This window comes from Cnephaeus nilssonii (assembly GCF_951640355.1).
Source record: "Cnephaeus nilssonii genome assembly, chromosome: 19".
NCBI lineage: Eukaryota > Metazoa > Chordata > Mammalia > Chiroptera > Vespertilionidae > Cnephaeus > Cnephaeus nilssonii.
In genome coordinates this window covers 40,984,638-40,998,616 of record NC_137090.1, presented here as the reverse complement: position 1 = coordinate 40,998,616, position 13,979 = coordinate 40,984,638, and the positions used below count along the sequence as shown (strand labels likewise).

General features: G+C 43.4%; 1 protein-coding gene across 2 annotated transcripts in view; it reads left to right on the top strand.

Annotated features, from left to right (window-relative positions):
* The window catches only part of MYH10 (myosin heavy chain 10), a 139,781-nt gene that overhangs the window by 29,753 nt on the left and 96,049 nt on the right, over positions 1-13,979 (top strand). For both annotated transcript variants that reach the window (XM_079799283.1, XM_079799284.1), the window contains exon 4: positions 7,657-7,684. In XM_079799283.1, coding sequence (XP_079655409.1) covers positions 7,657-7,684 — 28 coding nt within the window. The remainder of the gene's footprint in view (positions 1-7,656; positions 7,685-13,979) is intronic.

The window sequence follows — 13,979 nt, the reverse complement described above, 5'->3', positions numbered from 1 at the left end:
ATATCCACCTATCATCAAAGTTTGTAGGTCATGGAAAGGCTGTCTTGCTGTCTGGGTCTGAAGAGGGGAGTGTGAGGGAATCTCCTTCAAGTTTAGTTTGGATACTTTTACGTACCAGGTCCTCTGAGGCAAATAGGAAGTACTTCAAGATTAGAATAGTGTCAGATTGGTAAGGACAGGTTCAATATCCAAAATCAGTTTAGGCTTAAAAAAAGATTATATTTAATAACCTTTCAGAGCCAAAGAATACTAAGAACAGCTATGGCAGTGATAAATTACTACTAGATAATGGAGAAAGAAGAATTGTCAGCTTCTTTGTTTTTGGTTTTGTGTCTCTGTTAAGAATAATCTTTATTTACAGAAAAGCATGTAATGTATGAATGAGCAAACTTTGCCTTATATGGGAGAAGAAATTTGAGAAGGTACACTTCTTCCCTAATTGAAACCATAGTTCCTCATTTAAACAAATACGTTCTGCCCTAGTCGGTTTGGCTCAGTGGGTAGAGCTTCGGCCTGCAGACCAAAGGGACCCAGGTTTGATTCCCGTCAAGGGCATGTACCTTGGTTGCAGGTTTCTCCTCAGCCCGGGCCCTGGTCGGGGCTCATGCAGGAGGCAATCAATTGATGTGTGTCTCTCACATTGGTTTTTTTCTCTTTGTCTTTCCCTCTCTCTTCCACTCTCCCTAAAAATCAATGGAAAATTATCCTCGGGTGAGGATTAAAAAAACAAAAAGACAAATACATTCTTACAATTGAGATTGTAACTCTGGTCTTTGAGCTATATAGAAGGGGAGTTTCCAGAAGGCCGGGATGGGCTCACATATATACCGTATTTTCTGGCGTATAAGACGACTTTTTAACCCAGGAAAATCTTCTATACGCCCAGTCATCTTATACGCCAGAAAATACGGTAATTCTAATTTTTTAAAGGGAAGAAGCATCCTGGACGGTGTTGCTAAGTGGTTAGAGCATCAGCCTACACACCAGAGGGTCCCAGGTTCAATTCCCAGTCAAGGGCCATGTACCTGGGTTGCAGGTTTGATTCCCGGCCCCAATCGGAGTCAAGGCACGTGTGGAAGGCAACCAATCGATGTGTATCTCTCACATCAATGTTTCTCTCTCTTTCTTGCTCCTCATCCCTACTCCCTTCCACTCTCTCTAAAAATCAATGGAAGATTAACAAAAAAAAGGAGGGTGGGGGGACACTCCAGACTGCTGAGCTTAATGCAACTGCCAGGAAAGATTCTGGACTCTATTGTTAACAGTCTAAAAACAACATGAAAATACTCACTTTAGCTTAGTAGGAAGGGAAATACAGTAGACAGTGTAAACAGAGGGACTCTACATGCATTCCGTACTCTGCCATGATATCCTTGTGGCTGTAGGCTGAAAAGTTGCACTTGAAGTGCTTTTAATGATTGAGGTTGGCCAGCTTTACCAGTGTGTGCACAATGGGTTTGTGCCCTTCCCAACATCTTTGTCAGTATGCTTAAAGATGTGGGATGCATGCCCATAAAACTCGTAGATGACACAAAACTGGGAGGGAAAATAAATACATCTGATGAAAAGAAACAGAATTTTAAAAATATCTTGACAGGTTAAATGGGGAATTAGATCTAACAAAATAGTTAACTGGGATCAATGTTAATGTCCCAACGCAGAAGGAGCAAGATGTGGCTCTCTGGTTGCAGGAGGCCTGAGGTTGATGCCGCCAGGACCCTGAGAGTAGGGGACTCGACTATCCTCATCTGTCAATAAAGCTGTTGTTTTTGTTTTCACTTTTTATTTTATTTTATTGTTTAAAGTATTACATATAAAGCTGTTGTTTAAAAAAAAAAAGATGTGTGTGGCTTATCAGCACATCATAGTATTAATACTGTCATTAATGCTCGATGAGCATTTATTGAATATTACTGTGTGCCAGGAACTGAGCTAATTGCTTTTATGTGTATTAGTTAATCCACAACAACAACCCTGAAAAGTAAATAGGATCACTTATCCCTATTTTATGGGGCACAAGAAGTTAAAAATGTAACCAAGAAAATGTAACTAGTAGGAGGTATGAGCTAGGATTCAAAACCAAGGCAATGTGACACATTCTTATCCACAAAAATAAACTTCAATGTAAAAGTTAAAAGGAATTACAGTAATTTATAGTTTTTATTGCATAATAATTTATAAATTGAAAAAAAATGCTGAACAGTTCTGTTGTTTTCCATTCTGTAAGCAGGGGGCTACCTGCTAATGTACTATATACACAGCACAATTGGGTTGGGACATCTGATAGGGTAGTTCATTGCATATGCGGTGGCTCATGAAGCTCATGCTACCTTCCAATGCTGATCAATCCAGGTTTTCAATTACAAATGTGAGCAAGTAACTAAATGTAACTGGGCCTCTGAAGGATCTGTCGCTAGAAAAGAGGGTACAATGCAGAGGATTCAGAGCATGTGGTCCCACTCAACCGTTTGTTTAATGCAAAACAGAAAAGAGCTTATTTTTTTTCTTGTTTCAATAAAATGCTCAATAAGTATTTATTGAATGAAAGTAATGTTCTTAGACATAAACTTTATTACAAAAATTACAAATTTCGTTTTTGTTAAATTTATACCTAGACATGATATATACTCTAATAATAACTAGGCATTTCATGTTTTTAGTATTAAGTGGAACTTAAAATTTTTAAGTTTCTAATTGCTCACTGTTAATGTATAGTAATATTCTTTCTTAAATATACATTATATTGACCTTGTATTTTGCAACCTTGCAAAACTCACTTTTTCTGGAAGGTTTTTTGTAGATTGTTTGGGATTTCCTGCATAGACAATCATGGACTCTGTAAATAGAGACATTGTTATTTCCTCCTTTTCAATCCTATGCTTTTAATTATTTTTCTTGCCCTGTGATGCTGAAAAGGTATTGTGAGAACAGACATCCTTTCCTGCTCCTGATCTTAGGGGACAGCATTCAGTTTTTCACCTTTGAAGATGATATCAACAAAAGGTTTTTTTTGTAGGTGCCCTTTATCAGGTTGATGAAATTCCCTGTGTTCCTAGTTTGCTGAGATTTTTTTGTTAGTTTCTTTAAATCATGAATGGATATTGAGTTTTATCAAATGCTTTTTCAATATCTATTCAGATGATTACATGGCTTTCCTTTTAGTCTGTTGATACAGTGAATTAGATTGTTTGCCTTTTGGATGTTGAGCTAACCTTGCATTTCCAGGATAAACACCACTAGCTCATGTACATTATCCTTTTTATATATTGTTGGATTTGATCTGCCAACATTCTGTTAAGAATTTTTGTGCACTTGTTTATGAGAGATATTTATATGTCATTTTCTTTTATTATAATGTCTTTTTCTGATTTTAGTATCAGGGTAAGGCTTGTCTTTTAGAATGGGTTGAGAAGTGTTTTTTCCTCTTCAGTTTTTCTGAAGAGTTCATATAAATTGGTATTATTTCCTTAAATGTTTTGTAGAATGCACCAGTGAAGCTATGTTTCTTTGTGGGAAGGTTTTTTTTGTTTGTTTGTTTTTTTAATCATCACCCGAGGATATTTTTTTCCCATTGATTTCAGAGAGAGTGGAAGGTTTGACTCCTGCAACCCAGGTATGTGCCCTTGACCGGAAATCAAACCTGTGACCTTCTGGTGCACAGGATGATGTGCCAACCCACTGAGCCATGCTGGCTGGGCTGTGAGGTTTTTAATTACACAATGAATTTATTTTTTTATTGCGGTTTAATTGACATATAATATCATACTAGTTTTACCAATTCAATTTCTTTCTTTTTATTTAAGAGGGAGAGGAAGGGAGAGAGAGAATCAGTTGCCTCCTACATACCCCCTACCAGGGATTGAGCCCGAAACCCGGGCATGTGCCCTGACCGGGAATCAACTGGTGACCTTTTGGTGCACCGATGACACTCAACCAACTGAGCCACACCAGCCAGGGCTCAATTTCTTTAATAGATATAGGACTGTTCAGGTTATCATTCCTTCTTGAGTGAGCTTTAATAGTTTATGTCATTCAAGAAATTGTCCCTTTAATCTTAGTTATCAAAATTATTTACATAAAATAATTCCTAATATTTCCTTATTATCCTCTTAGTATCTGAGATCTGTAGAGGTGTTGCTTTTCATATTCCAGATATTGGTAATTTGTGTCTTTGTCCTGATCAGTTTGTCTAGAAGTTTACAATTTTATTGACTTTTCTCAAAGAACCAGCATTTGGTTTCACTGTTTGGGTGGTTCCCTTCTTTCTGTTTCCTATTTCATTTATTTCTTTATCATTTCTTTCCTTCTACTTACTTTGGGTTGGATTTGGTCTTATCTAGTTTTTTTAAGGTAGGAGCTGAAGGCATTGATTTGAAACTATTTTCACTGTTGAAAATAGATTTAATTTGTATGGATTTATTGAGTATCTCCTTAAATGGTATGTGATTTTGGGAGGTGCTTTGGAAAATATGAATTATCAGAAGAGTCCCTAGTCTTCAGAAGGCTATTTGCATTTTTAAAATTAAAATTGTTTCCTTTAAATATCAATATTTAGTCCAGCCAGTTTGGCTCAGTATTTGAGTGTCAACCTATGAACCAGGAGGTCATGGTTCAATTCCTGGTCAGGGCACATGCCTGGGTTGAGGGCTCGATCCCCAATGTGGGGAGTGTAGGAAGCAGCCGATCAGTGATTCTCTCTCATCATTGATGTTTCTCTCTCTCTCTCTCTCTCTCTCTCTCCCCCTTCCTTTCTGAAATCAATAAAAAATATTTTTTTAAAAATACCAATATAAGGCTGTGTCTGGTCACATTTATAGGTTTTTCAAGATCAAGTATAAACTGCCATAGTGCTGCTGAAGTTGGTCCTTGAAGGATGTAGAAGACTGAGTGAAACAGAAGGGGGAGGGGGAGGGGTGGGACAGTTCTAGTTGTAGAGAAACTTGGAGGTTATGAAGCCCCTCCCCTTATGTACTGCTAGTGACACTGAAGCCCAAAGTCAGACAGATGAGTAACGAGAATAAACAAGTCTCGCTTAGAAGACAGTTGTTTTGTTTTGTTTTGTTTTGTTTTGTTTTGTTTTTGGCTGGGGGGTAGAAGCATGGGAAATGAAGTATTGCGCAGATTTGAAGGATATATCGGGTTGTCTAGGTCTCAGATTTCAGACAATGATAATAGCATGTACAGATGTGGGAAGAAAACCGTTCTGAATGGATTAAGGATGGCATGCAATTTAATTTTGGTTAATTTTTGTGTTTCAGTTTCTTTACATCTGTAAACCAGTTCACAAAAGCCATAAAAAACACTTGGTGTAGTGGAGTTCTATAGAAATTGCTCAGAACAGAAGAATTTCGGGGTCTGATGGTTCATATTTATAGTGAACTAGAGGCCCGGTGCACAAATTCGTGCATGGGTGGGGTCTGGCCAGCCCACCCTGATCGGAGATTGGCGGGGAGGGGCCATGGGCAGTTGGCCTGCCCCATCCCCTGGTTGAACTCCCAGTCGAGGGAACAGTTTGCATATTAGCCTTTTAGGATAGCCTTTATAGGATAAGCAAAGCCTTTATAGGATAAGCAAAGACTTGTTAAAACCTAGTTTTATAGGTAAAGAAGTTGGAACCAGCAGGGAATCAATGCCTCATCTATAGCTACATTAGTCCGTTTGCAGCAGAGCTGGAGCGAGAACAAAAGATTCCAGATCCCGCTATTTTGCCAGTGCTGTTTTGCCAGTGCCCACCATGGTACCCAGCACTGAATTTCTCTCAGCAGACCTTACCGTTAATTCTGGGAATGAAGAAGTAAGGCAGTTTCTGACCTCAGGCACCACATTCTACTGGGCAGGCAGTTGGCAGTATTATTTGTCTAACTCAATAATATGGCTCAAAGAAGAAAATGGGGAAGAGTCTGCGGGAGTGTCTGGATGGTTCCCAGAGAAGATACCGCGGATCTGAGCAGGAAAGGACATGTTGAGACGGCCAGGTAGTTGTGGATCTGGGCGGCGCATGTTGAAGAAAGGATATGGCATGGCCTCTGGGAAAGTGAGCAGACAGAGGAGGTGGACATCAACTGTGTACTATGAATGCTGCCTACGGCAACCAGAAGGAAGGGAAAACTGGTAGGAGCTACAGGCATACCTGTTTTATTGCACTTAGCTGCGCTTCACAGATGTAGGGTTTTTACAAATTGAAGGTAAGACCTTCCACCAACAGAAAAGATTACAACTTGCTTAATTACAATACTCACTTTATTGTGGTGGGCTGGAATCTCTGAGGAGGTATGTCTGTATTAGGAGTTAAGCTTTCCGGGCCAGGCAGGAATATAATTCAGTTTATACATAGAATAGATGAATGGATTTGCTTATTTTACCAATAGATGGAAAGAGTATGGCATAGTGAATGAAGTATGTATTTCTCCTTCATGGCACTTGTTTATGCCTGAACTACTGTGAGATCCTCATTGGGCACCTGATGAGGGAAAGCAAGCCCAGCATAAGGTAGTGACAGGAAAGCTACCTCGGCAGGCCCTGTGACGTTTCGAAGCAACGGTGAGCTGGGTTAGTAGTGCTGAGAACACAGGCGCTAGAGGCAGACCTGGCTGGTCCTCACCCCAGCACCCTTGCCCTTCAGTCGTGTGTGACTTGGGAGGATTACCTGACCCCCTCGGGGAACATTTCTCATCTGTAATATAGAGACAGTGATGCTCATTCATAAGTGATCGGAAATCATACCTCCTAAACCGGTGGTTTTGTCCATGGGCCGGATGTGGATTTGAATTTCACCTTTTCATTTGAAAATTGAGTTGAATACTTTAATCATTGATCACTTTGAAATCATGTTAGACTTTTTTCATTGCTCTGGCTTTCCTTATTTTTGGTATATATAACATTTGACTTGAGACAGTGGCTAAACGTCACATAGAGATATATCCTCCTTCAACCTTCTTTTCTACTCCGTGTTTGATGCTAGATCTTTTCTCCTTTAAGGTCACATTAATAATGGTTGTGGGCATTCTTGAAGCCATTCTGAAAGGCATTGGTTTTCCAAACTTGGCCTTACCTCAGAATCACTTAGGGCCGTGGTCGGCAAACTGCAGCTCGCGAGCCACATGCGGCTCTTTGGCCCCTTGAGTGTGGCTCTTCCACAAAATACCACGGCCTGGGCAAGTCTATTTTGAAGAAGTGGTGTTAGAAGAAGTTTAAGTTTAAAAAATTTGGCTCTCAAAAGAAATTTCAATCGTTGTACTGTTGATATTTGGCTCTGTTGACTAATTTAGTTTGCCGACCACTGAGTTAGGGAATTTACTTAACGTGGGATTGTTCAATCCCTACAGCACCTGAAAATAATTTAGCAAAGGTGGCGCTCCAAGAAGTACGTTGTTATAAAACTTCCCAGCTGAATTTGATAAGCAGAAGCGGCTGAGAATCAAGGTTGATAGGCATATAAAGTTTGCCAAGCCTGGGCTGGTATTTATTCCCAGAGAATCTGTCGAAAGAGTAAGTGAACTTGACTGGATTTGGGACTATCTAATAGTTTGGGGAAGCTTGACCTGAGAGGTGTGCAGTTACTGTTTTAGAGGCTGTTACTGTAACTTTATTATATCAGATACTTTAAAAATCAGGCAAATGGTCACTTTCTCTTTTTCTGTTTATTTTGTCTTATAGATCGTGAGGACCAGTCAATTCTTTGCACGTAAGTAAATAATGAATGTTCAGATTCATTTTTTATTCTGTTGGAAGTAAAGCAATTAATTTTTTTATGGAGGGGGGTAAAGTAGAGCAGTAATTTTTAAGAGTTTGTTGTAAACCTTGTAGTTCTTTTTAAAACTAAGATTATATAAGTTGCTTAAATTTGCTATTACTGTTTGGTTGACAGACTGGGTTTTTCACACATTTCATAATGTTAATCTGTGAAACTTACATCTTTAGTTGTATTTCCAAATGTTGACCTACTAAACATTTCAGTAATTTAGCCATGCTCCCCAATAGGCATTATTGATTATTATGTGCCTTGTGTTCTGTGCTAAGTATTAGAGTCAGGGTTCAATAAAACAGTATCCACAGAAGGGAATGAGTAGATTTGCACATTCAAGAGGCCACTTTGGCCGTCATGTGGAAATGGGTTGGAGGAAGAGTTAAAGGAGGAAGAGCAGTGTGGAGGCTGGCTGTTCAGTTATCCAGGCAAGAGATGGTGGTGACTCCGGGTAGAGGGGTGGCCACGAGCCTGGAGAAAAGTGGACGAATCTCAGTGGCGTTCAGTTCAGGAGACAGACTCGCCAGGACGTGGTGGTTTATACACCTAAGAAAGAGGAGCTGAGAGCAGAGGTGGGGTTACGATGATTTCTTGAAGTTTCCTGACCTGGGAAGATGAGAGAAAGAACAGATTTGGAGAGGAAGATAATGAGTTTGGTTGAGGACACATTAACTTTGAGGTGCATACGCCTCATCTAAGTGGAGCTGCCCACTGGGCCATTGGATATGTGGGTGCAGCTCAGGGGGGAGAGAGAGAGAGAGAGAGAGAGCGCTGATGAGCCAGCAGGATGAATGGTAATGGAAGCCGTGCCGTGAGTGAGGTGCCCCAGAACAATGTGTAGAGAGCGTGCCGGGCATGCAGTCCTGGGGAAAAGCGACAGGTGAGGGTCAGGCAGAGGACGAGGAGCTGCAGAGACAGCTAAACGGTCAGCTGTTGCTGAGATGCTTCCAGCCCACTGCAGTCAGTCGCGTCAGAACCTGTTTCCTGGTGGAGGGTCATGCCTTCAGTTTGTAAAAAACTCAGCACCAGTGAAGCACAATAAACAAGGTCTGCGTGTAGAGAGAGAACGTTTGTGGTTATTGCCGGTGTTTTTAATGTGGGAGAGATGAAATGCCAATGAGAGGGAGGTGGGGGCAGGAAGGAGGGGACTGAGGGAGAGAGGAGGACAGTGAGACCAGAGCTAGTGAGACCAGAGCAGGGCTGGGTGGCTGGGCTGGGCTGGGCGGGGACCGGGACCCCTCTACAGGCCAGGGAGGCTGACAGGTGCTGAGGTAGGAAAGTAGGGATGGGGAGGCTGGGAATTGGAAAAGTTGTCCAACAGTTTTTCTCTTCCATGAAGTGAAGAGCTTTTGTCATCTGGTAGGCAGAGTGGATTTGAAGAGAGAAGAGAGGTAGTAATAGCTGACACCAGTCTGCTCTGTTGTATAAACTTCTTTCCAGCTTTGCTTAGCCTCTGGGTTATATAAATTAGCTTTTCCTAACCAACAAACCATCCAGGAATTCAAGGGCTTAAAACTGAAAACCGTTTTCCCAGAGGTTGTGTTGGGCTCAGCTGGGCAGGTCTGCTGATCCGGGCCGGGCTGAGCGGTCCCAGGTGGGGCTCATTCCTGCATCTGCAGTCACCTGCTGGGTGCCGTGGTTTCTCCTCCATATGTCCCCTCGGTCTGCAGCTGGCTAGCCCTGGTTAACCTGGTGGCACGGTTCCAGGAGCAGCGTGAGAGCCCGTGTGAAACCAAAGTCCAGGTTTCTGCTTGTGTCACATGTACCGCTCTCCCATTCCCAAGCAAGACACAGGGCCAAGGCCAGGGTCCGTGTGGAGACACAGCCAAAGGGAGTGGACACAGCGAGGTGGGAGACAGTTGGGGCCATTGCTTAGCCACCATGAGTGTGTGGAATGGAACCAAATCCCATCCAAAGGTGGGACAATCCCAGTTTTTGCAAGTGGGTGCAAATGGGCGACAGTGGAGCATAGGAATTGGGGATATTGGCAAGAGAAACTGTCTCAATGGACCATGGGAAGTGGGCAAAGAGGAGGGAGTTGAGAGGGAGGAAGTAGATGCATCCATGAACTAGAGGTCTTGATGAAGTGGAACAGATAATCTTGGGGATGCTGGAGTGTCAGGCAGAAAGAGTAGGCAGTGTGGCCACACAAGGGGAGATGGTAGCGCCTCGGATGTGGCAGCAGGAGTGGGTAACTGAAGAGAGTAGGAGGAGGTCATTGGAGTTGAGGGTATCACGTTGCCAGGTCCGGGATGTCATTCACATGAGGAGTGGGACTTGGCAACTACCCACCCCCTGCCCCCGGCCTTCACCACACTGTAGTCTGTGTCCATGGGTTATGCATATATGCAGATGTCTTTTAAAAATTATCTGTTACATTGCAGTTCTGACACTGACTTCCCACATGGTGCCCTCACTATAAACACCAGCCACAAGCTCAGGGGCTCCCAAGCCCTGGGGACTTCTGACAAAGTAACACAAATTTGGGGGTTGCCACTACCCTTCAGAGGCTCCCAGAGACACAGCCTCCATGTTCTGGACACTTCCTGCCCAGCACACCCTTGCCTGTCACCAACCAGGAAGCTCACCTAAGTGTCCAAGTCCAGAGTTTTTATTGGGATTCATATGTCGGCGTGATGGATTGAATCACTGGCCACAGGGTTGAATTCACTCTCCAGCCCTCTCCCCTCCCAGGAGATCTGGCTGATATCATGTGGTCCAGCAGCCCAAACCTCTAAGCACCCTTTGGGTCTTTCAGCTTGGCCAGTTCCCATCCTGGAGTGATCTAGGTGCCCACTATGAGTCACCTCGTTAGCATAAATTGTCAGGGCCCATGTGAATAGCAAAGACATTCCAAGGACTTAGAAGCTCCCTCCCAGGAACCAGGGACAAAGACCAGCCAAATTCTTGGTTATACAGCATGAGTTTAAAAAGCTGCAGCCAGCATCTAGTCGAAACTCTCCAGGAACCGAGCGTAGGGAGCTGCATATTTCTGCGGGTGAGCTAGGGAGGAACAAAGCTGTGTAGCCCATCTGCAGGGCTGCAGTCGGTAACCCTGCAGACAGAGCAGGGAGTCAGGTGCAGGGCACCCACTCTCTTTGATTGAGGAGTGGGGGGAGAGTTGGGAGCTTGGATGACCTTTGCTGATGACTTTGGAATGTCTGGCAGCAGGAAACACTTGGGGAGAGAATGACTGCTGTTTGACCTAACGAGAGGTCAGTGAATACTAATTTACTTTCAGCACCAGAGTGACCATTACAGGCACAAGCACTTGTAATTAGATGGTTATTTCCATTTTAGACTGATGTCTGTCATCAATTAATAGGCTTGGGTATGAGGTAAGTCTCTCTAGCAGCTGGCTACCTCTTAGGCACAAAGTAGCAATCATCAAGTGCCTTGTCTGTCTGTTTTGTTTTTCTTTCCCTCCCTCTCTTTTCCTTTTTTCTTTCAACTTTTCTGAACATCTTATTTATATTTTTACATAAAGCTGCAGTCAAGACCCATATATCAACCACCTACATTCTACCTTTAACATTGTTCTATACTTGCTTTATTATATATATATTAACCTGTTCATTCTTTTATCCATCCATTAATCTATTTTTATTTGTGCTGGGAGGAAAACTAACTTTTCCAACTTGGGTCCAGAGTTTGGAGGGTCTGAAAATTAACTGATAACGGACAAAGTTTCTTTACACATGCATGTGATGAATAAGTTGCTGAGTAGCCAGAAATAAAAGGCTTATAAACTATACTAAACTTTAGCAAAAAGGGGACAGTAGGAAGATTAGGGCTTTCTGAGGAAAGTATGGAGGGGCCTATTCGGCTTTGTAATGTTAATAGACAGCTGAATTTACACTGCTTGGTGCTAAGGTTCAGTCTTTTCCCATCAGGCAACTGCCTGGGGTGGGGTCAGTGGCGGCTGTATTTTCAGGAGGCTCTGCTTAAGGTTAGGGCAGTGGTCAACGAACTCATTAGTCAACAGAGCCAAATATCAACAGTACAACGATTGAAATTTCTTTTGAGAGCCGAAAACCAACTTCTGCGCATGTTCCACGAAGTTTCAATCACACTGTACGTTCGCGCCCACACGTGGTATTTTGTGGAAGAACCACACTCGAGGGGCCAAAGAGCCACATGTGACTCACGAGCCGCAGTTTGCCGACCACTGGTTAGGGAATGTTTCTTTCTGTGGCTGCTGATTGTTCAGATGTTTTCAGTTAAAGTTTTTATACCACTTTGGTGAACTATTAATCCCTTAATTTGATGCATGTCAGTACATTTCCCCTTGAATAATGTCAGCATATATAACAGTTACTAAAGTCCAGAATTTGCATCTTTAACTTTTGAGACAATTTACATGTAATAAAATGCATACATCTTTAGTGTACATGTGCTAAGTTATTTAAGTAACCCCAATCCCTATCAAAATAGAAAACATTACTATCACCATCACCCCAGAAAGTCCCCCTGTGTACTTACAGCAAATCCCGCCCCTTTTAGCATTGCCACATGTTCTTAATTCTTAGATACCTCTAGTTATGGTAGTTAATAACAGCTTTTCGTATTTCTATCTATTATAAGCTACATTGTGACTTGAGAAACAGGAAAATGTGAAACAAAGTATCCTAGGTTTAAGAAAATATTGTATGTTCCTTGGTGCGTTTGAGAACCTACCACATGAAGAACTCCAAGAATGTATAACGAGGTCTTCTTAAATTTAGTACACAGCCAACCTAATGAACTTTCTGTATAAGAATAATTGTTCACTCACGTTTATTTAATAGTTATTTTATACTAAGTATCTATGTTTGCGTTGTATCATAAAGAAAAAATGCAATTGGAAGCAACATTTCCTTCTGTTTAAGTTTTGTTTACTTAGTCATTTACTCTGTAGTTTACTTTTTCTTCCCAAAATGATGAGCATGTAATGTACCCTCTGGCCTCATCTGCCTACAACTCCCCAGTCAGCCTTTATTTTTGCAAACTCAGGGAGGCAGTGTGAGCTCCCACCTAAGGACCCTGGCCCCCTGCTCAGTCTTAGTCTAGTATCCTGACACGTCTTTGGTGAAGACACTCAGGATTTCCTTTATCCTCAGAGAGCAAAGTCTTTTCCACACGCCCTCCATCTAATTGGAAGTGAAATCCTGTTAAGAGGATAAGCCTCGTGCTGACTTTCCTTCTCATTAGAATTAAAATTCACACTTGGTGAGGAATTTACTTTGTTGTCTAAGCCTCCCTTTTAAAGAATTTGGTTTACATTTATGAATAACTTCTGGTTAACTCAAGTTTTTTTTTTTCCCTATAAAACGTATCCTATCTAATAAAGAGGTAATATGCAAATTGACCATCACTCCAAGACACAAGATGGCTGCCCCCATGTGGTCAAAGATGGCTGCACCCATCTGGACACAAGATCGCCGCCACAAGATGGCCTGCAGGGGAGGGCAGTTGTGGCCAGTTAGGGGTGATCAGGCCAGCAGAGAAGGGCAGTTGGGGGAGACCAGGCCAGCAAGGGAGGGCAGTTGGGGGGGACCCAGGCCTGCAGGGGAGGCAGTTGGGGGGGGACCAGGCCTGCAGGGGAGGGCAGTTGTGGGCGATCAGGCAAGCAGGGAGAGCAGTTAGGGGTGACCGGGCCGGCAGAGGAGGACAGTTGGGGGAGACCAAGTCAGCAGGGGAGGGCAGTTGGGAGGGGGGGACCAGGACTGCAGGGGAGGGCAGTTGGGGGGACCCAGGCCTTCAGTGGAGGACAGTTGGTGGGGGTCCAAGGCCTGCAGTGGAGGGCAGTTGTGGGGGAACCAGGCCTGCAGTGGAGGACAGTTGGGGGGGGACCCAGGCCTGCAGGGTAGGGCAGTTGGCGGGGACCAGGTCTGCAGGGGAGGGCAGTTGTGGGTGATCAGGCCAGCAGGGGAGGGCCGTTGGGAGGGACCAGGACTGCAGGGGAGGACAGTAAGAGGCAACCAGACTGGCAGGGGAGGGCAGTTATGGGTGACCAGCCTGGCAGGGGAGGGCAGTTAGGGGCAATCAGGCCGGCCGGGGAGCAGTTAGGTGTCGATCAGGCTGGTAGGGGAGTGGTTAGGGGGTGATCAGGCTGGCAGGCAGAAGCGATTAGGGGCAATCAGGCAGAGGCAGGTGAGTGATTGGGAGCCAGCAGTCCTGGATTGTGAGAAGGATGTTCGACCGCCCGTGGGATCGGGCCTAAACTGTGGGATCAGGCCTAAACGGGTGGTCAGAC